This window comes from Catharus ustulatus, chromosome 6 (assembly GCF_009819885.2).
Source record: "Catharus ustulatus isolate bCatUst1 chromosome 6, bCatUst1.pri.v2, whole genome shotgun sequence".
In the NCBI taxonomy this organism is placed as follows: domain Eukaryota; kingdom Metazoa; phylum Chordata; class Aves; order Passeriformes; family Turdidae; genus Catharus; species Catharus ustulatus.
Window position 1 is genome coordinate 1,821,421 of NC_046226.1, and position 27,019 is coordinate 1,848,439.

General features: G+C 51.9%; 3 protein-coding genes across 3 annotated transcripts; 2 read left to right on the forward strand and 1 right to left on the reverse strand.

The window, feature by feature from the left end:
• Nucleotides 1-682: 682 nt before the first annotated feature.
• Nucleotides 683-7,276, forward strand: LRR1 (leucine rich repeat protein 1). The gene is made up of 4 exons (XM_033063715.1): nucleotides 683-904; nucleotides 977-1,075; nucleotides 3,562-4,289; nucleotides 6,433-7,276. Exons 1-4 carry the CDS (start codon nucleotides 728-730, stop codon nucleotides 6,683-6,685), a joined length of 1,257 nt encoding a protein of 418 aa, XP_032919606.1. The 5' UTR covers nucleotides 683-727; the 3' UTR covers nucleotides 6,686-7,276.
• Nucleotides 7,277-10,122: 2,846 nt separating this feature from the next.
• MGAT2 (alpha-1,6-mannosyl-glycoprotein 2-beta-N-acetylglucosaminyltransferase) lies at nucleotides 10,123-11,868 on the forward strand. Its single transcript, XM_033062486.2, has one exon. It carries the CDS (start codon nucleotides 10,123-10,125, stop codon nucleotides 11,452-11,454), a length of 1,332 nt encoding a protein of 443 aa, XP_032918377.1. The 3' UTR covers nucleotides 11,455-11,868.
• An 839-nt stretch (nucleotides 11,869-12,707) lies between these two features.
• On the reverse strand, nucleotides 12,708-26,882 carry DNAAF2 (dynein axonemal assembly factor 2). Its single transcript, XM_033062481.1, has 3 exons — nucleotides 24,577-26,882; nucleotides 15,568-15,714; nucleotides 12,708-13,866 (listed from the first exon to the last, which is right to left on the reverse strand). Exons 1-3 carry the CDS (start codon nucleotides 26,533-26,535, stop codon nucleotides 13,393-13,395), a joined length of 2,580 nt encoding a protein of 859 aa, XP_032918372.1. The 5' UTR covers nucleotides 26,536-26,882; the 3' UTR covers nucleotides 12,708-13,392.
• Nucleotides 26,883-27,019: the final 137 nt, after the last annotated feature.

Here is a 27,019-nt window from a genome sequence, read left to right on the forward strand (position 1 = left end):
CCATGTCCCCTCACTCCCTGTCCCCTCACACTCCGTGTCCCTTCACACCCTGAGTCCCCTCACACTGTCCCCTCACACTCCATGTTCCGTCACTCCATATCCCCTCACACTCTGAGTCCCCTCACACTGTCTCCTCACACTCCATGTCCCCTCACACTCCGTATCCTTTCACACCCCGAGTCCCCTCACACTGAGTCCCCTCACACTGTGTCTCCTCACACTCCCCGTCCCCTCACACTCCATGTCCCCTCATACTCCACGTCCTCTCACACTCCATGTCCCCTCACTCCCCGTCACTGCCGTCTCCCCTCTCGCCCGTTCCCGCCCAGCCGCACCAGCCGCCTCCAGCAGGAGGTGCCCGCGGCCCGGCGGGCGCAGCGCTGAGGGCCCGCGCTGGGGCTGCCCCGCTGCTGCCGGTGCGGCCGCTGCCGCCGCCGGTACTGCCGGGGCCACCACCGGGGCCGCCGCCGTCCCTTCTCTGGCCGGGCGGCCCCGCGCCCCTCACCGGGCGGCCCGGGCAGAGCGGCGGGCAGGCAGCACAGCGGGCAGGCAGCGCAGCGGGCGGGCAGCACAGCGGGCAGGCAGCACAGCGGGCGCCTGTGCGCGCACAGCACGGGAGGCCCCCGGCGGCGCCGCCCGCCGTGCGCGGGCCGGGGCCGGTACCGGGATCGCGGCCGGTACCGGGATCGGGGTCGGTGCCGGGATCGCGGCCGGGATCGGGACCGGGATGCGGCTGCAGTGCGAGGTGGAGGTGCTCAGCCGGCTCCTGCCCACCTGCGGGCTGCGGGGCCGCGGCCGCGCGGCGCGGGCGCTGGTGTCGCTCGGGCGGCCGCCCGGCGCTGCCGGGGCCGGGGTTTACCTGATGGTGTGCACGGCGCGGGACCGCGGCGGGGCTCGCTACAAGGTGGGGCCGGCGGCGGCGGGCGGGAGCTGGCGGGGGTGCCCCGGGCGGCCGCTGAGCCCACTGTGCCCGCAGGTGCAGCAGAACGTGGAGCGGCTCTTCACGCGATTCGTGGAGGAGGGAAAGGCCACGGTGCGGCTGAGGGAGCCCGCGGTGGATCTGTGCCTCAGCAAGGTGGGAACGGGAACGGTACCGGGCACGGCCACAGAGCCGCGGCTCGACCGGCTCTCACTGCCGGGGTGTTTGGGTTGTTGGGGACATTAAATCCCAACTCATCCCAGCCCTGCCATGGCAGGGACACCTCCCCCTGTCCCCAATGTCCAGCCTGGCCTTGGACATTCCAGGGATCCAGGTGCAGCCACAGCTGCTCTGGCACTTCCAGCCCAGCCAGCAATTCCCAATTCCCGATATCTCATCCATCTCTGGCAGTGGAGCCTTTGCCTCTTTTCTCGGCTGTGTTCTTCCTCTTCTGCTTCAGAATTCCATTTTCATGCTTTGCATCAAAGCTTCTTTAGAAAAAACTTTTTCAACTCTCTGATGTAATGTTGGTCTTTGGCCTTAAATTCCATGAAATTATTGTTCCTTTTTCCTGTTTCTCATGGGAAAAGAAACGGAGAGTCCTCTTGTTTTCGTGGACAAAAACGCCAGTGTGACTCTCAAAGCATGCACAGAACAAGGCACAGGCACCACCTCACCTTATTTCAAACACCCTGTATTTATTCAGTTCCCAGAGGATTTGTGAAATGTTTTTAACAGGTCTAAACTCACCAAAAAATCACATGTCATCACTAAATTCTCATGTCATTTCTTCTGTGCCTGTTGCAGGAATCTTTTGTAGCCCCATAGGAGAGAAGAGTGGGACAGATTTTCTAAAAGCTCTGAGTTCTTACCTAAAACTTTAGAGTCAGGCTGTGTAAATGAAAGCAAATATTGTTGATTGCTGGTTTAGAAAATCCTTTTTCCCTCCTGTTGTCTGAATCTGAGGAAAGCAGCCTTAATTTTATAAACCTATTAAAGAGTTAAATAGGAAGGGAGGGCACCAAACCCAGGTTTTTTTCCTGTTAGAAGCCAGTGTGCTCTGTATTTTGGAAGAATTAAAACTTTTATGTTAGATTCAGAATAACTTCTGCTTCCATTACTCTGAATTTTTCTGCTGAAGAATGAGAAATCAAAAAGTTTATCTCAAAATATTACAGATTATTCTTAAGCTCTCCAAATCCAGAACCCAAATTTGAGATGCTTCATCACTTTTCCCTAGTTTTCTGCCAGATTTTTATTACTTCATTACAGAAAAACTTCTTAACATCACCTCTTGGGCTGGGACTTTGGGCTTGGGGCTGAAATTGCATCCTGAGCTCTTCCAAATAATTATTGGTGCGTTTTAAAATTTTTAATCTTAGATGTGTGAGTGTTTTCCTCAGCACATTCAGGGTTTCCCAACAAGAGGTTTGGAGATCTGACATGGCCCTTAGGGGGTGTTGTGGAGGGAATTGTGCTTTGTGCAAAAGTGTTTGTTGTGCATCCTCCCCACCTCTGGAAATGTCACAGCTTAAGGAAAATGAGAATTTCAGTTTGCAGATGCAGTCAATTCAGTCTGACCTTGAGTGTCTTTATTTCTCTCACATTTCCACCCAGGATTATCTCCAATATCTCTGTTTCCTTGTGCTGGGTGCTTATAGCACATGATGTGCTCTAGTCCTGAACTTTCTCAAATTTGGTCTAAACAAACACATTGAGGAGCAGAATTGTCCTTGAGGTACAAAACGTGTTCTGGGCTTGGAAAAGTGACAGCTGGGGACACAAGGACATCCTCTGGGCTCTCAGAACTCTAAATTGGGGAGTTTCCTTTTCCTTCTATGTTGCAATGTGGTGTTTATTTTACAATTCACTTTTTAGCATGTCAGCTTGAGCAGAGACTTTCTGAAAAATCTGGAAGAGAAGTATTTGGTTCATGGAAGTGAATTAAATCAGTGCTACAGATGTATCAGAGCTTTCTGGATCTGGAATTAAAATGGAAATCACTTGATACTGTGGTACTGAGAGTCAGTGAGAGCCTTTAATGCCAGAGGGCAGCAGCAGGTGGGATTTGGGAAGGAATTGTTCTCTGGGAGGGTGGGGAGGCCCTGGAATAGAATTCCCAGAGCAACTGTGGCTGCCCCTGGATCCCTGGAAGTGTCCAAGGCCAGGTTGGAGCAGTGGGACAGTGGGAGGTGTCCCTGCCATGGCAGGGGTTGAAGAGGATGGGATTTAGGGTCTCTTCCAACCCAAACCACCCTGGGATTTGCTGCCAAAACATCGTATCCCACCTCAAGCATTGTTTGGTCTTTGCAAAGAATTTTCCTCTGGTTTGCTGCTGGCACAGCCAGAGCTGTGAGTGACCACAAGCACTGCCTTCCAGGAATTACTGCCAGCTTTTAGAGCTCTGATTTCCCCATTTGTATTTGTTCCTTGTCCTGGTGGATTTTAGGGAGTTTCCCTCAGTGAATGGTTTTTTTTTTTCTGTGCTTTATTTCCAGCTGTGGGTTCTGTGCTTTGTTCCTTCCTTGGGTGCAGTCACAGCAGAGGTGTTCCCTCTGCTGAGTGACACACACAGACCTGCTCACAAAGTGTTAATAAGCAGGGTAATGAACGTTTAACTCCAGCCTTGTGTTCCCCTGCAGGCAAATGTGATCAATTTAAAGACTTTCCTTTCAGCCGTGAGACTGGCTCACCAAGGCAGCGACGCCGGCGTCCTCCCGCTCTCACCTCTGGTCCCAGCCAAGAACTCCGACGTGGAGAAACCCAAAACCAAAATGATCATCACTTCCAGGAGGGATTATCCCCTCACCAAGAGCTTCCCTTTCTCCCTGGAGCACCTGCAGACCTCGTACTGCAAGCTGGCCAGGGTGGACAGCAGGGTGCTGTGCCTGAGGAAGCTGCGCAAGCTGGACCTGAGCCACAACCACATCAAGCAGCTGCCGGCCACGCTGGGGGACCTGGTGTGCCTGCAGGAGCTCGACCTGCACGACAACCACCTGGAGGCCTTCAGTGCTGCCCTGTGCAGCTCAGGCCTGCAGAAATCCCTGCAGCTGCTGGACCTGAGCCAGAACCAGATCCAGGCGCTGCCCCTGGAGTTCTGCCAGCTGCGGGGCCTGGTGCAGCTGCGGCTGGACGACAACGCCCTGCTGCGCCTGCCCTGCAGGATCGGGCAGCTGAGCCGCCTGCGCTTCCTCTCAGCAGCCAGGAACAAGCTGCCCTTCCTGCCCTCCGACTTCAGGAGGCTCTCTCTGGAGAACTTGGATCTCTTTGGGAATCCTTTTGAGCAGCCCAACCCGCTGGTTCCCAACATCCAGCTGAAAATCCCCTTGACGCTGCTGGAGTGCGCTGCCAGGGCCACCGTCAACCACAGGTAAGGGCACAGCTGGCACTGCTGCTGCTCACCTCCCCTGCTGCTCCTCTCCTCACCTGCTGCTGCTCACCTCCCCTGCTGCTCCTCACCTCCCCTGCTGCTCCTCTCCTCCCCTGCTGCTGCTCACCTCCCCTGCTGCTCCTCACCTCACCTGCTGCTCTCCTGTCCCCTCAGTGCCTCTTTTCTCACCTATTACCTTCATAAGGTTCCAATTCCTCTTGTCAAGCCATCAGGATAAGGCAGGGAGTTGGTGCCTTTGGGAGTATTTAAGGAAAGACAGAGATTGGAGTGTATTCATCCACCAGGATATTTTTGGCCAATTTTGGGAAAAGAGAATCAATTCTACAACCCTGAGCCACTTCTGCTGTAGGTTTTCCTTAAGCTCCCCATTTCCCTTGGTGTTCTGGCTCATTCAGAGAAGCCCAGCTCTGAGGTAATTAAAAAAAAATATGATTTCACCAAGTAAATACCACCCTGCAGGCTGCTGTTTGTCATCAGCTCCCTCCTTTTCCCCCACACCACTTCCATCACTCCACCCCTCATCCTGCAGCTGCCAGGAGCCTCCAGGTACCAGCAGCTGCTCTGGGTGGGAAGGGAGCACTGAGACAGAAATTTGGCACAGAAAGAGGGGAGAGAGAGGCTGGAAGTGTCCCTAATCTGCATCCTGTGCCTGTTCCTGCCTCGAGGGTGGGGAGTGCCCCACAAACCCGGGCTAATTGTGCAGAAATTTGCACCCAAAGCATCCAGGGGCACACCCTGAAGAGAGCTGAGCCACCACATGTTCTGGGCCTAATCACCCACTTCTGACCTTGCTGATTTTATAATTAAACACCACATGTCTCCTTTCCCAACTTTATCTCAACTGCAGTGGGTTGGATGTAAATATGAAGGGTTTTTTTTTTTTTTTTAGAGGATTTAATCCCTCAGCAGCGTTCAGATTTCAGTTATTGTAAAAACCTTGAGAAAGGGACAAAACAGAAGGAGAAGATGCAAAAATAATATTTGGAAATCAGTCTTCATTCTGGGAAAGCACCAGAGTTCTTGATGATGCTTTTCCCAGAAAAAAAAAAAAAAGGGTGTTCTGAAATTAAAGTGGTGAAATAACAAAACCCCAGTGGAGCCTGAGCTGAGTGAGTGATGGTGTGTGGAGAGATTTGGGAATGTGTAGGTGGAGGCAGGATGTGAGTCAGTGGGATCTGGGCTGGGTTTGGATGCCAGCTGGGCACTGCTGAGACCCACACTCAGCTACCAGCACAATTCCTCTGGGGATTATTTATTCTGTACCCCAGACTCTGCTCACTGTAAGTTCCAAAAGGAGCAATTCCCATTCCCAACTCTGGATGTCATTGCTGGCACAGTGGATGGAGAGAGCTGTGGAGCAGCAGAACTTTTCATTTCATGCTTGCTGCAAAAGGCTCAGTTTATCTCCTGCTTGCTCTGAGTTGTGTTTTAGTGCTCCAGGGTGACACACAGGGAACGTGAGGGAAGAACAGAATGTGCCCAGTTGTCTCATTATTCTTAATCTTCCTTTAATTCTCTAATTCTCATTACTCTTAATCTTCCTAACTCCCTAACTGGTTGTGGCTGCCAGGATTGCTGTGAGCTCCCTGCTCTGGTGTCTCCCAGAATTCATGTCCTTAGGGACTGCCTTGGGAAGTGGCATTTCATTCCTGAGCAGTCCCAAATCTCTGGTTTTCCCTGTCTGTGATGCCTGGAAAGCTGAGGTGGAGCAGGGGTTAAAGGAATAAAGCTGGGATTGATTCAAACCCTTCTCAGGATCACCTTGGGCAGTGCCAGCACCCAAGGTGGAACCAGAGTCAGGAGTTTCACACTTTGATCAGTTCCATCCCCACCTTGGGTTCACTGTCCAATCCCAGCCCCAGCTCTGCAGTCCCACCCTCCCAGATTCTCTCCTCCATTCCCTGGTTGCATTTTTGGGGCTGGAAAAGGATTGTTGTGTGTGCTGAGCTGGGAGGAGAACCTGGAACACTTTGTGTGGAGTTCAGAGTTATATCCTAGTGCAGAGTCTGGGAAATACAAACTAAAACCCAGGGTATGATGTGCCCTGGGAATGGCATCTGTGTCCTGCCTGGAGTGCCACAGGAAGCTGTGGTGACCTCCCCTCACTGCTGTCACCCCACAGAATCCCTTATGGCTGCCACCTCCTCCCTTCCCACCTGTGCAAGGACCTGGAAGTGGCCAAGACGTGTCGCTGTGGGAGCGCCTGCCTGAGCAGCTTCATCCAGATCACGGTGACCATGAACCTGCACCACGTGGCTCACACCGTGGTGCTCGTGGACAACATGGGGGGCACTGAGGCTCCTGTGCTCTGCTACTTCTGCTCCTTGAGCTGCTACTCCCAGTTCCTGGACAGGCACCTGCAGAGCAATGGGTGACACCAGAGCCTGAGGGGGTTTCCTGCTTGTCCTGAACGGAGACAAATCCCTGTGGGAGCGAGGGGACACGGCCTGGCCTGGCCTGGCTCTGCTGCCCCTCTGCAATCTCTGGTTGGAGCACAGAGCAGTGTTTAGCTGGAGAGAACCTTCCCTAGAATGTATTTCCTCTTTGCTGTTCCCGGGGCTTTGCTGGGAGTTTTCTGTGTTCTGTGGGGTCGGTGGTTCCTTGTTGGAAGGACAAAGTGAGTTTATCCCAAAGGTACCCAGGTGAGGCTCTGAGCTCTGCCCAGGGGCAAGGACTGCACTCCACTCTTCCCAAGGGAGGAGAAACCACATCCAGACCAATTCCAGAATTCCAGGTGCTTCTTTTTATAAAGGTTGTGTTACAACATTCCCACTTGGAGCAGGGACCAGCATTGCTGGGTTTTTACCAGAGCAAATGTTTTTTTTTTTGGGGGGGTTTCTCTCTTTGTGATAGCAGAAATGTCTTTTTTCTAAATATGTGCCTGAAACTTTGTTTCTTAATCCTCCTGTTTTAACGATTCTTGAATTTGTTTCACTGTGTTGACTTATTAAATTTTGAAACCTTTCTGTGCTCGTGTGGATTGTGTTCTGTCTGAGCAGTTTTCCATCCAGTGCATTCCAGGAATTAACTGCTGGTATTTTTCTGGGGAAGACACCAAAATTGAGCATATCCACAAACTCTTATTTCCTGTCTTGTCAGCTGCTCCATGACTGGAGATGGAACAGCAGGGAACAAAGATCCCTTCAGAATTTTTTAGGAATCCCATTCCCTGGAACATGTGATGGCTTGGAGGCAGCACACTGAAGTGGCTTTGAGTGCCAGCAGGGGGAGGTTTCATTTGGATATTGGGAAAATTTCTTCATGGAAAGGGGGGTCTGGCACTGATGGAGTCCCCATCCCTGCAGGGATTTCAAATCCCTGTGGATGTGGCACTTGGGGACAGGGGCAGGGGTGGCCTGAGCAGTGCTGGGGATGGTTGGACTCAGTTTTGGAGGTTTTTCCCAATTTTAATGATTCCATGATCCTGTGAATTACACCCTTCCCTTGTAAGCAGAGCTGACCCCAGGCTGCTCCTCAAGGGAGAGGGATTCCCACTGCAGGGATTCCTCCTGGAATTTGGGTGGTGCACATGAGCAGGGGAGGGAATTGGGGCAGGCCCAAAGCTCCTGTGGGACTCCAGGAATGTTGGATGCAGCTCTGGCAGTGCCTGTGCAGTGAGCCAGAAGCTCCCAGGGCAGCCAGCTGTGCCTCCCTGTGGGAATGGCACTGCAGAGTCACTTGGAGAGGTTTTCCCTGTCTGTGATGCCTGGAGAGGCTAAACTGGAGCAGGGGCTGGGCAGGGTTAAAGGAATAAAGCTGGGATTGATTCAAACCCTTCCCAGGATCACCTTGGGCAGTGCCAGAGCCCGGCTGTGCCAGCACCCAAGGTGGAACCAGAGCCAGGAGTTTCACACTTTGATCAGTTCTGTTCCATCCCCACCTTGGGTTCATTGTCCAATCCCAGCCCCAGCTCTGCAGTCCCACCCTCCCAGATTCTCTCCTCCATTCCCTGGTTGCATTTTTGGGGCTGGGAAAGGATTGTTGTGTGTGCTGAGCTGGGAGAGAGCCTGGAACAATTCAGAGTCTGGAAAACAAGAAACTAAACCTGATCCCCCTGGAATGGCAGAGAGGGGCAGGAGGCTGCTGGAGCCCTGTTTGCTTCCCAGCCACCACAGAATCCCAGGACTGAGTTGGAAAAGATCCCAAATCCCATCCAGTGCCAAGGCAGGGACCCCTCCCATGTCCCAGTGTCCAACCTGGACATTCCAGGATCCAGGGGCAGCCCCAGCTGCTCTGGCAATTCCAGCCCAGCCAGGAATTCCCAGGAAATCCCATCCATCCCTCTGTCCCTGTGTCACATTCCCTGTGTCCTGTCCCTGGATGGTTTTATCCAGCTGTGCCAGGAAAATCAGCAGAGCAATTCTTGCTGTTATTAAGAGATTTATTTCAACACATCGTCATAATTTCACAATATTTTATGGATTATTCTCCTCATTCTAGGATGCCTTAAATTCCTGAAATTCTGGGTTTAGGAGGTGTTATCCCTGTAAACAGAATTATTTGATTATTTATTATTCTTGAATTTTTAGAATCACGTCCTTACCTTATTCTTGCAGTTCTGAAACATTTTCTTTTTTATTTTCTTACCTTGTTCTCACAATTTCCAAATTATTTTCTCACGTTCTTGCCATTCCAGTGATTTTAAATGCATCATTCTTGCAGCTCTGGATTTTTTTTCCTCTTGTTTTCTTGCCTTTCTAGAACTGTTTTATTCATATTTTCTTGCACATCTTGAATAAATGATTCTTGCAATCCTAGAACAAACTTCTTGTTGTTACCATTTTAGATTTTCTCTTACTCTTTCAAATCTATATTTTCTCTTGTTCTTACTACTCTGGAACAGATTTCTTTTATTTCCTGCCATTCTAGAACAATTTTATTTTGTCATTCTTGCAATCCCAGAATAGTTTGGGTTTGATTTGGGTTTTTCTGGTTTGTTTGGGGGTTTTTTTGTTTTTTGTTTTTTGGTTTTTTTGTTTGTTTTTTTTGCCAACCCAGGATGGTTTTCTTACCTTTTTCCTTACAATTCTGGAATTATTTTATCATTCTATATTATACTTACCGATCTAGGATGGTTTCCTTGTCTTGTTCTTGTAATTCTGGAATTGTTTTACTGTTATATTAATGTTGAAAACTTTGGAGTAATTTCATACTTGCAATTCTAGAATTAATTAATCTGAATTTTTTAATTCTTATGATTCAGAATGGATTTATAATCCTAATCTTTCAAATCCAAAATTATTTTATTTTATTCTGTAAATCTTAGAATTTTTTTCCTTCAATCTTAGAATTACTTTATCCTTTCAGTCCTACAATCATTTTATCTTAATCCTGATGATTTCTCATCTTATTCTTGTCATTGCAGAATGATTTTTAACGTGCTATTTTTCAAACCTAGTATTCACTTATGTTTTACGTTACTCCCGCGAATCCCGGATGGTTCCCGTGTGTTCTCCTTGCACATAAAAGAGAATTTCCATTTCTTTTCGCCTTTTTTTCCCCGATCCCGAAGGATCCCGCTGCCCTTTCCCGCCCTGCCCGTCACGCCCTGGCCCCGCCCCCTCCCGGCGCCGCCCAATCAGAGCGCGGTGCGGCAGCGGCGGCTGCGCGGCCCCCCCTGCGCGGCGGAAGCGCGGCGGAGTTGATTGACGGCTCTCCTGACCAATGGCGAGGCCGCAGCCGCAGGAGCGGCGGCCAATGGGGAGCGGCGACGTGTGCGCGCGGGGCGGCGGCGGCGCGCGCGCGCTGGGAGCGGGAGCGGCGGCGGCGGCGGCGGCGGGAGCGGCGGAGCGGGGCCGCCGCCGCCGGGACGATGCGGCTGCGCGTCTACAAGCGCAAGGTGCTGCTGCTGGCGCTGGCGCTGGCGCTCTGCGCCCTGGCGCTCTGGGGCACCGGCGGCGGCGGGCGGCGGCGACAGCAGCAGCTGCTGCCGCAGCAGCAGCGGGGCGGTCCCGGTAGCACCGGGGAGCCGCCGCGGGTCAGCGAGCCCGCACCGCCGGTACCGCGCCGCCCCGCCGGCAACGCGTCGGCCGCCGTGGCGGCGGAGGTGCTGTCCGAGAACCAGACGCTGAGTTACCGCTCGCTCGTGTACCGCCTGAACTTCGACCAGCCGGTGCGGAACGCCGGGCGCTTCCCGGCGCGGCCCGACGCGGTGCTCGTGGTGCAGGTGCACGATCGCGCCGAGCACCTGCGGCTGCTGCTCGAGTCGCTGCGGCGGGCGGCGGGCGTGGAGAACGTGCTGCTGGTGCTGAGCCACGACCTGTGGGCCGAGGAGCTGAACCGGCTGGCGGCCGGCGTGGACTTCTGCCCGGTGCTGCAGGTGTTCTTCCCGTTCAGCATCCAGCTGTACCCGCGCGAGTTCCCGGGCCACGACCCCCGCGACTGCCCCCGCGACGTGGGCAAGGCGGCGGCGCTGCGCCTGGGCTGCATCAACGCCGAGTTCCCGGACTCGTTCGGGCACTACCGCGAGGCGCGGTTCGCGCAGACCAAGCACCACTGGTGGTGGAAGCTGCACTTCGTGTGGGAGCGCGTGCGGGCGCTGCGGGAGCACGCGGGGCCCGTGCTGTTCCTGGAGGAGGATCATTACCTGGCGCCCGACTTCTACCACGTCCTCAAGCGGCTCTGGGCGCTGCGCCAGCGGGAGTGCCCCGAGTGCCAGCTCGTGTCGCTGGGCACCTACAGCCCCGTGCGGGGCGGCTTCGCCGGCCGCGCCGACAAGGTGGAGATGAAGACGTGGAAGTCCACGGAGCACAACATGGGCATGGCCTTCGGCAGAGACACCTACCAGAAGCTCATCGAGTGCACGGACGCCTTCTGCACCTACGATGATTACAACTGGGACTGGACTCTGCAGCACTTGACTGTCTCTTGTCTTCCAAAGTTCTGGAAAGTGCTGGTCCCCGAAATCCCCAGGATTTTTCACACGGGGGACTGTGGCATGCACCACAAGAAATCCTGCAGACCGTCCACCCAGAGTGCCAAAATCGATTCTCTGTTGAACAGCAACCAGCAGTACCTGTTTCCCGAGGTGATGAGTGTCAGTAAAAGGTACTCCATGGCTCCCCTGTCCCCTCACGTCAAGAACGGAGGCTGGGGAGACATCAGGGACCACGAACTCTGTAAGAGCTACCGCAGACTCCAGTGAGGATCCTCCTCGCCGCCGCCTTTTCTCCTTGAGTTGTTCCATTGTGTCTTTTCCAGGCACACACACGTGTATAAACAGCATTTATGAGTTGGTTTCTGCTTTAATATGAATAAACATTCTTGTTAAAGGTGTCCCAAAATAGTAATCTCTCATGTTTGGCAACCACTTTTTGGAAACGGGTGACGTGCTGCAGCCCCTACGCAAAAAGTGACCTGCTGCTGTGTTTGCTGGGAGGAGGAGGAGGAGGAGGAGGAGGAGAACACTTTTAAGTGCATCTTTTTTGGTGCTTCAAAGCTCTGGTGGTGCCTGGGGTCCCACCTCACACCTGATCCCTGAGTCCCGGTTTGGTTGCGCTGTGTCGATGAATATATGAAGGATGAAATTAAAAAAAAATAAATTTCATTGTTTTTACTACGATGTAGATAAATATATGATTTTTTTAGTTCTGCCGAAATAAAAATTCCATTGTTTTGTAAGCCTAGAGAAGTTCTTGATTGTCAGCAAAAAGGATTATGTCATCTTGTGTTCCTAAAAAGTCAGGATGGGAAGGAGGGGGGAGTTTCTCTTCTTTAATCCCGAGGGCTGGACACGTGCCATCACCCCTTCTAGCAGTGTGCATTTAACTTCATTAAAGTTTTAATGATACTCATTAATTGAGGCAGAAGAGAGTAGCAAATTGGTGGCACAACACCTCTTTTGTTTGGATTTCAAAATAAAAAAAAGTTGTTCCAAATGAGCTGTGTAGAAACTGCTGCTGTGTGGTGAGAAGGGGCTGAGCTGGGGCCACGGAGCCATCTGTGAATGCTGCAGCAGCTTTAGTGCCACTCCTCTGAACTCTGCTGGGGCAGAAGCACCTCAGCAGCTTTTGTAGAACACAGAAATGTGTCAGAGAAAGAAAATGCTGGGTTTTTTTATTTTTTCCAGGGGTTATTTAACCACAATTTTCCGTGTTGTGTTCCACTGGTGCTGAAGCTGTGTTGGTGCCTCACCCTTGGAGACCTCTCCCAAAAAGCTGATGGGGGTTAAGCTGAGCCCAGCAAAGCTCCAGCAGGATGTGCCACCAGGGAGGGTAGGGCAGGTGCTTTGGGCAGCTGTGGCCCCTGAAACCAGCCACCCAAACTGGTGTTTCACAGAGAAATGTGACAGCAATGCCAGGGCAGCCCTGAAAGGAGGTAAATTTAACTCTGCTCTAAAGCGCCTCTCAAACGAAAACAGAAGTTGGTTCAGCAGCAGTGAGAAAGGGGAACAGGAAGTTTATTATTAGATGTGTTTATTGTGGTTTGGGGAGGTGAGAAACGCTGAAACTCGAGGGAAACTGAGAAAAATAATCTGGATAAAAAAATCCATTTCACCAAGTGTAAATACTTCAGAGCAGAGGTGCACCCAGAGGATGCTCTTGTGCAGTGGAATTTGTTCAGCTGGGGGATATCTGGGTGCTGCACTTCTGAAGCACAGCACTGGAATGGAATACGGGGTATAAATGTTGATTATTTCTATGAGACTAATTAGAACTTCTCTGGGTAATTAGAAATTTCATTTGATTGCTAAGAATCACTGCGAGTCTAATCCTGCAGTTATCACAAAATGAAAGGTTTGGAAAATGATGAGTACTGCTCAATTCTTGAGGGAGTCATTAGACTGAGGATATATACAAATAATCCCTGGAACGTGGGAAGAGAATAAAAAATTTATGTAAACAATAAAGATACATTTTTTCCAGGAGCTCAGAGTCACCTCCAACTGCAACTTTTCCTTGTAAGTAAAATTCTTACCCTAGATGTGATTAGGAAATTGTTAAACTGTTAACAACGGAAAGTTTTGGTGTTGCACCGTTTTTAGGGGGAACCCACGGCCTGCTCTGAGCCCTGAAGTCATCCAGCAGCACGTGGAAGTCAGAGCAAGCACCAAACAACAGAAGGAAATCCTAAAACAATGGAACTAATCCAGCTGATAGAGCAGGGGGTTGTGGAACTGGACGGGGCAGCGCGTTCGGTGGTCGCGCAGGATCCGCACGCTGCCGTCCTCGGGGTTCACCTCCCGCAGGACCGGGGATCCTGCCCTGCTGAGCCCCGGCCCAGCCTCCCCATCCTCACCCCCTGGCCCTTCTGGTTCTCCTGGGGCTGGGGCTGTGTCTCCTGCTGCAGCAGCACTTTCTAAATCGGGCTCCTTTCTCCCAGACCCGCCAGGAATCGCTGAACTGGTGGCAGGAGGTTCGCGCTGCAAACAATGGTGTGAACCCCGGCCTGCTTTTCCTATTGTTCCAGCTGTGGGAGCTGGGCTGGATCCTGCAGCACGTCCCTCGGCTGCAGGACACTTTGTTTCTGTCTTTGTTTCGGGGTAGTTGCTGTCGGACTTTCCAGCAAGGGCTTCCCCTGAGCTGCCAAGTGTTTCTTCTCCATCGCGTTCCGGTGGCTGCCAAGGAAATAAATGAATTATTTTATAGCTGGAGCAAACTGTGCACACAAAGACAGGAGAGGTTTGTTTCTCCAACAGCTCAGCTGCACTGGGGTAGTGGAAAGTGGCCCTGCCCATGGCAGGGGGTTGGAAGCAGATGATCCTTGAGTTTCCAGCTCAGGTTGTGATTCCATGATTCTCCTTCTAGAAGCCAAGGCAGCGAGTGCTGAGGTTTTCCTGCTCTTGCCTGGCACCTGGGAATGAGTGGCAGGGAGGTGGTTCTGCTCCCCCAGGGTTTCCTCTGCTCTAGGAAATGCAGCAGCAGCCACTCACCACACCCAGCCTGATTCCCAAATCTCCAAATCCCAGCGGCCACAGGATCAGCCAGGGGATCCCAGCTCTTGCTGCAAGGTTGGGATTTTGCAATTGGGGGAATTACTGAGCTGCAGAGTTAATCTGGGAATTGCCCTTGGCCTCAGGACAGGAGGAACAGGGAGAGGTGCTGGCCCAACCTTTGTGGGAGTTTTGGCCAAACCTGCTGGAAATTCAGAGGTCCCTGTCAGTGGAGAGTCAGATCAGTGGGGATCTATCCAGGAGCAGCTGGATTCATGGATTCAGAGACAGTCTCTCTCTCACACCCCCACACCACTGCTCACCCTGAGGAACACCAGTCAGTCCTTTCCAAACTGGACAATTCTCCCACATGAGCAGGATCATGGAATACCCTGGGCTGGAAGGGACCCTCAGGGATCATCAGCTCCAGCTCCTGGCCCCACACAGGAGCAGCAGTGTGATGATTTCAGGTATCTCAGCTGCCCTTAGGTCCCAAAACAGACTCATTTCATTAGAATTTATTTTTTTTTACATCCAGCTCACAGCAGCTGGGGAAGTTAAGCTGGATCCTTTATCTTTGGGACACTCCTCAGGCCTCCAGCCCAGTTCCAAAGGTCATGTGCTTCATCTGAACTTGCCTCCCAAGATACCAGCTACACATTAACCCCAGTTCATGGCCACAGCAGTGACCTGCTTGTTCCTGCTTTTTGTTTCCCTTAAGAAAAGTTTCATCTGAATTTTGGATGCAGTGCCTACCCAGAAATCCCAGTGAACGTGGGGGCTTTGCTTCACATTTTCCTCCTTACAAAATGAACCTTTTGATTTCTTCATCTGTCCATCTATTCTGCCAAGGGAGGACAATTTAATCCCGTGGCAGATCCCAGAAACAGCCTGCCTTGCTCTAGACAGAGGAAGAAGAGCCTGAATGAGGCTGAAACTACAAGGATTGAATTTGAGACCAGTGTTTAAGATTAATAGCCTCATGTTTAATTATCTACACAACAGGAACCCACCAAGTATTCCAATACATGGACTGAATAAAGATGAGGCAGGATTCTTCCCAGACAAAACCCTCTAGGATTTCTCTACCTGTACAAGGCTGAGTGAGTGAGCTATTCCTGCAAGGAAAAAGCACTTTTTAAAAATGATTGGATCACAGTTCTGCATCTTCCTAATGAAACAGAGTAGGTTTCAATCCTTTGGTCACATTAACAGGCTCAAACACAAGATTCACTTCTGAAAAGTGACATTTACACTTGCAAATAACCCCAGTCCTGGGTTTGCCCTGCTTCCTCGGGACAAAACAGGAACAAAGCTGTTTCAGTGGGATTTGATAGGATCTTGCTGAAGAACATAAATCAGCCTGTGCTGCTCCTGGATCCTTACCTCCACCCTGATTTGAATTCTGTCCTCAGTAACATCCAGCACTTCAATTAATGGCTGCCTTTCCAGTGCTGATTGGGAGCAAGGGGAAGGGCACAAAGCAGTGCCTAGAAATCCATCAACGTTCTCCTCACTGACAAACAATCTTTCCTACAGAAAAAGAGAGAAAACAGCAGGTTATGTTCTTTTTCTGCTAAACTTCAGGGGTGCTGGGGCTAAAAACTCCCTGCAAAGAAAGCCAGGACAGCAATTCCCAAGGTTCACAGCACACTCATGTCTCGACAGAGAAATTCTAAGCCAGACATTCAAAGAATGAGGTGGAATTAATTAAGACCAGTGCTTAGTTAATTTTGCTTGAAAGTACAAGTCTGCATCATATAAAATAAAAGAGAAATATTATTTCTCTCTTTGGATGGGTGACAAATACATAGATTTAGACTCTCTCTGAAAAATGATTTGTACCAATCTCATTTTACCATTCTCCCCTGTCTAACACCAGGAGGGTGTGAGACTGTTGTGGGTTTGTCTCCTGTCTGTGCTCAGGAAAACACAAACACCTCCTGGCAGAGGCACTGCAGGAGCTTCACTCCAAGATCAGATCTGGAACACTCAGGGCTGGATCCATTTCACACCCAACCACTGAGGCTGCTCTGATCTCCAGGCAGACAAGCCAGTTGGAAAAAAAAAAAAAAAAAAAACCCCAAAAAACCAAAGGAGAGGTATCCACAGGCAGAGACACAGCCTGGGGTGTGTTTGCAGGCTGTTCATAAACAACCTGAAACATGTTGCTACAGGTTTAGAGATTTAAATCAGTTGCAGGTAATTAAAGGTCCTAAAATAATATCCTGCAGGGGCAGTTTCATAGGAGCTGCAGAGCTTTCCCTGTCCTTGTGTTATTCCTACATCATCTGTGTAGGCTGAGGCTAAGGACACACACAATAAAAATGCTCTCACCTAGAGGAGCAGTTTAGGTTCTGGGAATTACCTTCCTCATTTAATTGGAAATAACAGGGACAAGTTGCAAACCTTCCACATCAAGTCACACTTTTCAATTTCTCGGTCCAGTTCAACCCTCTTGTCAATCCAATGAAAGTTAAATTCAATTATCACTGACATCTTGCAGACTGAGAAGCAAAAAGGCAATTCTGCACATTTTTGGCCCCCTGTGGATGGAGCCTTATGCACAGCCAGATGTCACACTGTGTCTGAGGTACAAAATTTAACTGTCATCTTGAAAAAAACCAAAAACAAACCAGGATAGGAAAAATAACCCAGAGTCCTATTTTTTCCACTAGTTAAATTAGAAATCACAATATGGAAAGTCATAACATCCATACTGTTGGTTTTCCAAGGCAGAGGATTGGATTCATTTTCTATCCAGAAAGATTACAATCCAGGCAAAGAGCCAGCCCTGGCTGCTGGGATGGTTTGGGGAGAGATTAAAGTGCAGCAGAGCTGCCCTGACTGAAAACCCTCTCAGAACATCCCTACTTCTTGCATTTCTGCATGCAAAGCCTAAAATTCTAATTCCCTCGTGCTGCATCCATTCCTGCCTGCCAGAGAGGGATCTGCCAGAGCTTTAGGCTGTGGGAATGCTCTGCAGAGTTCAGGGGAAGGTGTCAGAGTACAGGAACAAGGCAGGGGCTGCAGACACAAAATCTGTGCGGCACCACAACTCCCACAAGCTCCTGAACTGCATCCTTGGGTGGCTCAGAGCACAATTCCCAGATTGCTCAGCCCACAGAGCACAGACAGCTCAGCCTCCCCTGGAGGGGATTTGGGATTTTGGTGCCCTGCCTGCACTTCCAAGGAGAGCAAAGCACAACCCTGCTGAAAAATAAAAATCAGGGATCACATCGTGGTTTGGGTTGGAAGGGACCTTCCAGCTCATCCCATTCCAGCTCCCTGCCAGGGGATTTATTTCAGGACCTTTAATTACCTCCCACTAGACCAGGTTGCTCCAAGTCCCATCCTACTTTTCCTCCATAAAATGAGGAAAATAATCTCATTGCCCTTTGAATCTGCATTTGGCACCCGTGGCTGTGTGAGGGACGCTCGCTCCTCCTCACAGCAATCAGGACTTTGCCATTTGGCAACAAACCCACTGAACCCTTCTGGAGAATTTCTTCCTGATGGAGAGCAAAAGAATTTGTTTTCTTCACAGAAAATATTGTTTAAAAACTGAATGAGAGGTTTATTATCAGGAAAGGTTCTTCCCCCAGAGGTGCTGGGCACTGCCCAGGCTCCCCAGGGAATGGTGACATTCCAGAGCTCCAGGAGAGTTTGGAAAACACTCCCAGGGTGGGAATGTTGGGGTGTCTGTGCAGGGCCAGGAGCTGCTCTGGGTGATCCCTGTGGGTCCCTTCCAGCTCAGGATATTCTATAATTTTATGATTAATCAGTATTTCAAATGAGGATAAAAAGTAAACTTGTGATGTTGCTCCGTTACTCTGACTCATTACTGCAAACCAATTTCACCAAGTTTCATCCCAGCCCAGTGCTGAATTCCCACAAGTATTTACCATTTTATCCCATGGCCTGCCATAAATCATGCACCTGGGATGGGGTTGTTGTCAATAAGGTGATTTTCATTAGCCTGTTCCACCAGCCACTGCAACTCAGACTTTGCATTCACGGGGAGCACACACCGAGGCATTTATATTACTGCAGATGTTATCAGAGCACAGACCTCAGAAAAAAATGATTCAGGAATTTATTCTAAAGCCTGCTCTGCCTTCCAAGCCAGAGCAAACAGAGGACAACCATCTGCAGCTGATTTCAATGACCCTGTAAAATAATTCTTTGGTTTAAGCCGTTTATTTTCTGGTATTTATGATGCTCTCTTAGCAACTTCGAATTTAATTTGTTTTTCCCCGCACACACTGTCATCTGCTGTTTGGTACACATTCATTTTTCCCTGTGACTAAACTGAGAGCAAATTAACATAAACGTTAGCAGGGATGACTTTGGTTTCTGGAACACTTCATCATTCAAACCCGTCCTTGTGTCTGGCAGCCCCGGGAGCGCAGGGCCGGGCCCCTCCCGCTGCCCTCGGCTCTCACATGGATTCCTTCTGCCTTCATCTCTCCAAACTGAAGACAGTTTCCATCCAGAGTTACCTCCCACACAGGCTGTAAGTTTGAAAAGCAGGACAGATTTCAGGCTTAAATTATTTTTGTGGCTGGTGTAATGAGAGGATCAGGGAATCTCAGGATGGTTTGGGTTGGGAGGGGATTGAAATCCCTTCCACAATTCCAGGCTGCTCCAAAGCCCATCCAAACTGGCCTTGGACAATTCCAGGGATGGGGCAGCCACAACCTCCCTCATCAAAACCCAACAATTCATGCAAATATTGAAAAGGATCTCGATTTCCTGACCTCTGCCTTTGTGAGGTCTCAGCACAAACCAGCTCTGAGACTTGAGAATTTGAAGCTCAAATTTTGGTACCTGTAGCAAAATGAAAACTTTTCTGAGGTGCTCATGAGTGCAAAGATGAAACAGCTCCAAAGCAGCTTTGCTGAGCTCCATCAGGAGGTTAATAATGTTTCCTGACATAACTGTCTCGTGTAGTCACGTAATTCCCAAAATGCAGCTACCAATTAAAGACCATCCAGAAATTAGTTTGTTTTATAGCAGAAGCAAACTAATTATGGTCCTTAATGTAGCTTGGGAAAGAGATTACTTTGAAAAATGTGAAATAATAAGTTTGTTGTGCTCTCCTTCTTTGTCCTTCTCTGACCTCCCAAAAAACTTGCAAGAGCCTTGAAATGCTGAGCACAGAATTAACTGAACCAAAAATAAACTGTTGTAGGATTACATTCAACAGCCCCAGTTTCCAGCAGCACCGTCTTAGAAGTAACCCCTGACTATTACAATAAGTCTTTATAGCAGCTTGGAAACTGAAAATTATCCCTGACTTTCAAAGAAACTGTGTAACAACTCCAAACAGCTCGGAAATGAGGGCAGAGCAGCTTTCAGGATGGATTTCTCCATGAAAGGCGGCAAAGGTTTAAAACATCCACATCTTGTACTTCCCCACACAGCTCTCAAGGTTTCATGCTTGGTTGAACTCTCCAACCAAGGAAAACATTTCTCCACAAGAGCCCTAATTCTGAGCTCAGAGAGCACCAGGAGAGCCCAGCACAGCCCATGGGGACACTTCCAGCCCTTGGCCTTTTCCCCACGGGCCCTGTGCCAGGAGAAACAAAACTGTCACCTCCAGCTCCACACAAGTGATGCAGGGAAATTTAGATGGGAGATTGGGAAGGAATTCCTGGCCCTGGCACAGGGTACCCAGAGAAGCTGTGGCTGCCCCTGGATCCCTGGAAGTGCCCAAGGCCAGGCTGGATCAGCCCAGATCACCTTATCCAGCCTCTTCTAGGGGGTATTTAATCATCCCAGAATCCCAGAATGGTTTGGACTGGAAGGGACCTTAAATCCCACCCAGTGCCACCCCTGCCATGGCAGGGACACCTCCCACTGCTGCTCCAGCCCCAATGTCCAACCTGGCCTTGGGCATTCCAGGGATCCAGGGGCAGCCACAGCTTCTCTGGCAATTCCAGCCCAGCCAGGAATTCCCAGTTCCCAACATCCCACCCATCCCTGCCCTCTGGCAGTGAAGCCATTCCCTGTGTCCTGTCCCTCCATCCCTGTCCAGCTCTCCTGGAGCCCCTTCAGGCTCTGAGCTCTCCCTGGATCCTTCTCCTCTCCAGGTGAACATTCCCAGCTCTCCCAGCCTGGCTCTAGAGGGGCTCCAGCCCTGGGAGCAGCTCTGCACTTGCTCCAACAGCTCCACATCTTTTTTTTTACCAGCTCCTCACTGCACCATCAGGTTCCAAAGGGTCTCCTCCACAAGGCCAAGCAGAAAAATCACATCCATGTAGAACACCCTGCATGGAGGCCTCAACACTCCCAGAAAAGTTAAACAAAACTTTCCTATCTCTGAAAAATTCCCATTTGGATCCTTCACACACAGTGTAACTCAAACTCAGCTCCAGCCATGAACTCCACAGGAATGTTCAGTATAATCTTTTTCAGCCTGCAAATGTTAAAAAAAAAAAAAAAAAGCAATGCATAGGGAAGCAGAGGAAATATTTCCTCTGTTTTCCTCTGCTCCCTGCTGTTGTGTGGAGCCCCGTGGGGGTTTGTGTGAGTTAAATCCTGATCCTCTCCAGAAGATCTGAGGGGTCTTTTAGGAAAGGGCTGGGCTGGCTGCAATTCCCTGCCCAGTGAGGGGTACCCAGGGGGGGCTGAGCAGAGGGCTGAGCACACATCCTCTGAACAAACCCACTGCAGGCCTCTGAGAAGGGCAGGAAGGGTGGGGATCAGCCTGAAAGGGAATTCCTGCATGAACCAGTCCTTTTCTAATCCCATGAAAATGAGCAGGCACGACCCCAAAACTGCTGGCAGAATTAATTACCTGCCAAATGTTTTCCACATGCTCTGAGAACTGAACCCCCAAGTCTCAGCAGCTCAACACACCTCTAGAAAACTGATTTTTATTTCTGTTAGGAATCAAGCATTTAACCCCAGGAAGCCAAACATTCCAAGACATCCCAAGTGCTTTCCAAAGGCACAATTTCTGTAATTGCCCAGCTCCAGCACTACCATAAACCAGGACACACTGGGACATGTTCTCAGAAACCCTGCCTGGCAGGCTTACAAGTTTTATTAATGGTTATTTAACTCCCAACTGCTCTTCCTTCATCATTTACTCCCCAGGCTGTGGTGTGTGGAAATGAAGGAGAACTCTCTGAAGCAGGAGTTTCCCAGGCCTGAATTCCCAGGATCAAGCAAAAGGTGTAGAAGGTTATAGAGGGTGAACTGCAATGAGGAGTAATGGAGAGAGCACAGCCCATGGCTGGGATTTCAAGACAAAAAGCAGATTTTGGCTGTAGGGAAATCAGGCAGCTTCCTCAGGTCATGAGATTATTCCCTGGAAAAACAGGGCCTGGAGCAAGCCCTGCAGAAGGAGCAGCACTGTGGTGACAAAAGGTGGCTTTTAATCCCCTGAAATATGTGACCCTAAGCCCACAACATCCAAAGTTATGGAATTTTTATTTCTATAGGGTTTCTGGTCACCATAACAAGCCATAGAATCAATAAGGTGGAAAAGACCTCCAAGATCAGCAAGTCCAACTGCAGTGAGGACATTCTGGTTTGGCCAAGGAGTGAAACTCCTCCAGTTAAAGTCCAGAGAGGAGCAGGGCACTGTGAAGTTTCCTGAAAAGAGGCATTTGCTGGAGTGGGAATTCCAACTGCTCAGCATCTATGGAAACTGAGCTGTAAATAGATCCTCTTCCAGCACAGGGATTCAGCCACAGCTGACTACAAAAGCAAAAGCAGCTCTTGATGTTGTGTTTCAAGCATGGTGCTCTAAGGATGAGCTCAACTGATCCTTACCAATATGTGGCTCAGCACAACTTCCAAGAAGGACCTGGCAGTGAATGGGGATGATTTGGGCAGGCAGCCTCACAGGGCACAGAGCAGAGGCACAGCCAGGGGCACACTCTGAGGAATCTGTGCCATAAAATAACACAGCAACCTCAGCCTCCAGCATGAACTTCTCAGAGCACAGCAGGAATTCCATAGCTGTCTGAAAAACTGGCCAGGGCTTGGAGCACCCTGGGATAGGGAAGGTGTCCCAGGTGGAACTGGTTGAGTTTTAAGATCCTTCCCAACCCAAACCATTCCATGATTCGCTTTAGTCAGGCACCATCCTGCTGTGCAAGAGGAGATGATCAAAAAGCAGATTGGGAGGTGCAGGATAAAAATTCCTGCTCCAGGATAGCAGGATAAAATCCCTGCTCCCCTCAGCCCCAAAAGCTCCCTGAAGGCACTAACAGGGCACTGCTCTGCACTCTGCAGTGACTGATGGCACTCGTTACTGCAAGAACCACAGCTCTGATTTATAGAATGAGACTCAAGGCAGAAAAACCCCCAAGGTGGCATCAGATAAATTGAAGAAATCAACCTAAGTAGAAGAAAAGCGACCAGGAACGAATGGTTAATGGTCAGAAGGCAGCATGTAATAGTGGCTCTAATTAAATATTCATTTTTCTCCCTTCACTCTGAGCGAGTGCAGCTCTCAGGCACTTTGGGGAAATAGCAGATTTTAAAAAAAGCAAACAGGACAAATGCCTTCAGTTTATTTCTCCTGCTTCAGATTGCAGGCCCAGTGTCCAAAACAACTGGAGGCCAGGAGAATCTCTTGGAGTCTGCTGTGAATGAATGGCCAGGAAGCTGATGACTAATGCCCAACCTCTTTCTCCTACTCCACCCAAAACATTTTGCAATATATAATAAAATCAGCACATTCAAGGGGTTTTTTGTAACTCACAAAGAAAAATTTCATTACTGGGTGGCCCTTTAACAACTTTCAATCACAAAATGTTCCTCCAACTGCAGTAACAAATCCATGTACCAAACTTCCAACCATTAGTGCAGCCATGTCCACCACTAAACCACATTCCCAAGTGCCACATCCACTGGATTTTTTTGAGCATTTCCAGGGATGGGGACTCCACCAGTGCCCTGGGCAGCCTCTGTACCTGCACAGGAAACAGGCAGGAGTTTACACAGTGGCTTTTTTGACGTGGCAGCAGCAGGCAGTGCCAGATCACAGCAGTGAACAGCAGCACTGAGTGTTCTGTGGCCCCACTTGCACAGACTTGCAGGCTCCTGCTCTGGTAAAAGCAAAGGAAATGCTCTGCAAACAGCTCAGCGTGGGTGGCTCTCCATAAATTCATCATCTTTGATGCTTCCCCGAAATGATCAGCTCCTCCTTCTCAGGAATTGCTGTTGTAAAAGGTGTGTGGCTGCTAAATGGGAAATCCAACGTGGTTTCAGCTGCACAAACACTAATTGGATAAATATCTTTCAAAATCATCCAGACATCATTTCTAGTTGTAGGGATGGAGCAATTAAGCTGCTCCAAGCCAAGTCTATCCCAGTGGATCCACTTGAAGCCTGCCAGCTTCCTGGACTTGCACTCCCAGGGCACGTGATCCAAACTGCAGAGGATTTTATTGCTCTCAACTCCAGCCAAACTCCAAATCCCATGGCTGGAAGGTTACACAAGAACTGAGCAGCTTTAATCCCCGCTCATGAGAAACTGTCTGAGAGTCTGAGCTCACAGAGGAACGTGGTTCTCTACAAAACTCGTGTGAGAGGGTCTGGACAGAGTGTCACAAGGTGGGCATCCCTTTGGGGACACTGGATGCAGCCACCCCACCTTCTCCCACCATGGGAGCATCACTCCCCAACAACCCACAAAATTAGAAAATACTAAACTAGAATCATATTGAGGCAGAGCAGGTGAAGATTTACCCCAGCAAACTGGGACAGTTCACAGCTGCTGCTTGCTGTTCTGCTCTGGTTGAACTAATGGGTGTTCCTGTGGCTGTAAAGGGGAATTCTGTCCCAAAACACAGGCACAGGGACACTCCCCCTGCACTTCATGACCGTGAATGTAAGTGTGGTGTATCATAAAGAGCTTTCTTTGTGTGAACAGGCTGCACGAGCAATTCACAGGACTTTAAAAGTCCTGTAAAGGACATAAAGGACATAGGCGCCCTTTTCATTCATCACCAGAATTTCCCTTTGAAAAAAATCTGTGTAAGAGGCAGAAGTCATCCCAAAGGATGAAGGTGTCAGCTCCATGGTGTGACCTTGGCGCTGCTTGTACAAACCAGGTCACAGCACTGACATCCGGGAGCAGCTCTGGGAGGAAGCAGCAACTTCCAACTTCCACTCACACCTCCCTGAGACACCTCTCACCAAACACCTCCCTGAGACACCTCTCACCAAACGGGACCTCCCTGAGACACCTCTCACCAAACACCCCTGAGACACCTCTCACCGAACACCTCCCTGAGACACCTCTCACCAAAGAACACCTCCCTGAGATACCTCTCACCAACCCCTCCCTGAGACACCTCTCACCAAACGGCACAGCCACGCCCAGCAGCGGTGCCACCTCGGCCAGGTGACACCCGAACGTGCCGCCGTTACCTGCAGAGCCGAGGGCTCCAGGCCGAAGCTGAACTTGTCCCAGAGGCCGGTGCTGCCGGGGGCCTTGGCGAGCCGCACCACGGCGCTGTGGGCAGAGACGCTGACGCTGCTCTCGGGGCACAGCAGCGCGGCCCCGGGAGGGACCCGCACGAACAGCGCGAAGGCGGCGCTGGCCGTGCAGAAGCGGAGGCGGTAGTGCTGGGTGCCCACATCCCCGTGGAAGCTCTGGGGCTGGATCCCGGGCACCTGCAGGAGCAGGGTGAGGGATGCCTCGTCCTGCCGGGCACGGAAGGGAGGGCATGTGGCCGTCTGGAGGGGGTGGCCCTCGGAGGGCAGCGGAGGGGTGTCCCCGGTGGGCATGGCTGGCTCGGAGATGGCACCGGAGCGGGGAAAAGGCGGGTCGGGGGGCTCGGTGGGTGGTTCTGCGGGTGGATCAACGGGTTCGGAGGGGGGGGCAGTGATTGGACCAGCAGGGGGTTCGGAGGTTGGATCAGTGGCAGCTTCAGCGGGGGGTTCAGCAAAGGGTTCAGAGGTTGGATCAACCGGGGGTTCACCCGAGGGTGCAGTGAGGGGATCAGCGGGCGGATCACAGAGTGGTTCTACAGGAGGATCACACCGTGGGTCACCGAGGGGTTCGGCCAGTGGCTCACACGTGCTCCGGGCCGCGCCGCCAGGGCCGAGTTCCGGGGGAGGAGCCGCTCCGCCGCCCGCCTCTGCCGGCCGTGCCCCCGCCGGCCCCGCCTCCGCCGGACCCTCGGCAGCGGGCTCGGCCCCCTCCAGCCGCTCCCCGCCCGGGGCCGCCGGTTCCCGGGGCAGCAGCACGGGCAGCGTGACCTGCAGCTGCCGCTGGGCCCGGTTGAAGGCCGCCCGCCCGCCGCTCTCGTCCACGTCGTAAGGAAGGCGGAGCCGCAGGCGGTAGGCGGGACGCTGCGAGTCCAGCCGCAGTTCCCGCCCGCGGATCTCCAGCTCCGCCTGCTCGGCGGAGCGCAGCAGCGGCAGCTCCACCGTCACCACCAGCTCCCGCGGCACCGGGCTGGGCGCTGAGTCGCGGCAGTGCCGGTAGTCCTGCAGGTCCACGTAGGAGCGGTGGCGGATGCTCCAGCGCGGCGTGGTGGGGCCGGAGGGCGGCGGGGCCGCGGCGGGCGGGGAGGCTCCGGCGGCGGGCGGCTTTGGAGGGGCGGCGGGCGGGAAGGGGAAGGGCGGCAGCGGGGACTCGCCGTCGTCGGGCGGCTTTGGGGCGCCGCCGGGCAGCGGGGAGCGGATGACGGGCGCCTGCGGGACGCCCTTGTAGGAGACTCCCCGCAGGACGGTGGCGTTGTTGCGGTCCAGCCGCACCCCGCAGTTGTTCTCCACGGCCTCCAGCGCCGTGTCGCAGAGCAGGCGGCGGAAGCGGGCGCTGCGGGCGGCCAGGCGCAGCGCGGCGGGGTGGAACACCACGTCGTACAGGAGGCGGCGGCGGCCGGCGGGGCGCAGCTCCTCGCGGCCCGGGGCCAGGCTGTAGGGCAGCTCCCAGCGCTGCCCGCCGCGCTCGGCGCGGGCCCGCGGCTCTCCCATCAGCGCGTTGCTGCAGACATTGATGTAGCAGCGGCGGGAGCCCTCCTGGCTGGTCCGCAGCACGAAGCCCGGTGTCGGGTGCACGAAGCGCACCTCCACGCCGCGCTCCCGCTCCAGCGCCGCCACCTCCTCCTCGTACAGCCGGCGTTGCTCGGGGTCATTGAGCTCGGCCGCGAACTCTGCGAAGAGCTCGCGGAACCGCTCGTCGCGGAAGGCGCGCTGGAGCCGCTCCGCCTCCTCGGCGCTGAGGTCCAGGTCGTGCAGCCGCCCCGTGCCCGCCATGGCCCCGGCCCGGCCCGGAGCGCTGCTGTGGGGACGCCAAACAAGATGGCGGCGTTGCCGTGGTGACGGTAAACAACATGGCGGCGCCGGCACGGCCGTTACTATGGAGACGCCAAACAACATGGCGGGCTGCCCCTCAGGGCCGAGGCCTCTCCACCCCGGCCTCGCCTTTTCCCTCCCCTCAGCGGCTTCAGGGCTGGTCTTCCACCGTCACCTCCTCATCCTGCAAAGTTTATGTTCCTCCCCGCCCCGCAGCTCTGAGTTGCACTGCCATTCCCTCACAGAGTTAACTCAGCAGTCCAGCTCACACCTCTGCTTCCAGACCCTGCTTCCATCACTGTCCCCTCAGCCGTGTCCCGTGTCCCTCGTTCCTGTCCTGGGCCATGCTGGGGACATTCCTGTCCCCAGGGTCCCTCAGTCACAGCCCTGGGGTAGCCACCTCTGCTCTCTGTGCCCGCCAGCACCTGGAGCAGGTTTTGGTTTAGTTTCACTTTTCCCATTTTTTTCCATCAAGATTTCGTCCTCCCAGCCTTCTCCAGTTCTAAAGGATCATGTCCTTGTTTTTATCACTCCTTGTCCTGTCTGTGTAACACCATCTTCAAATCGT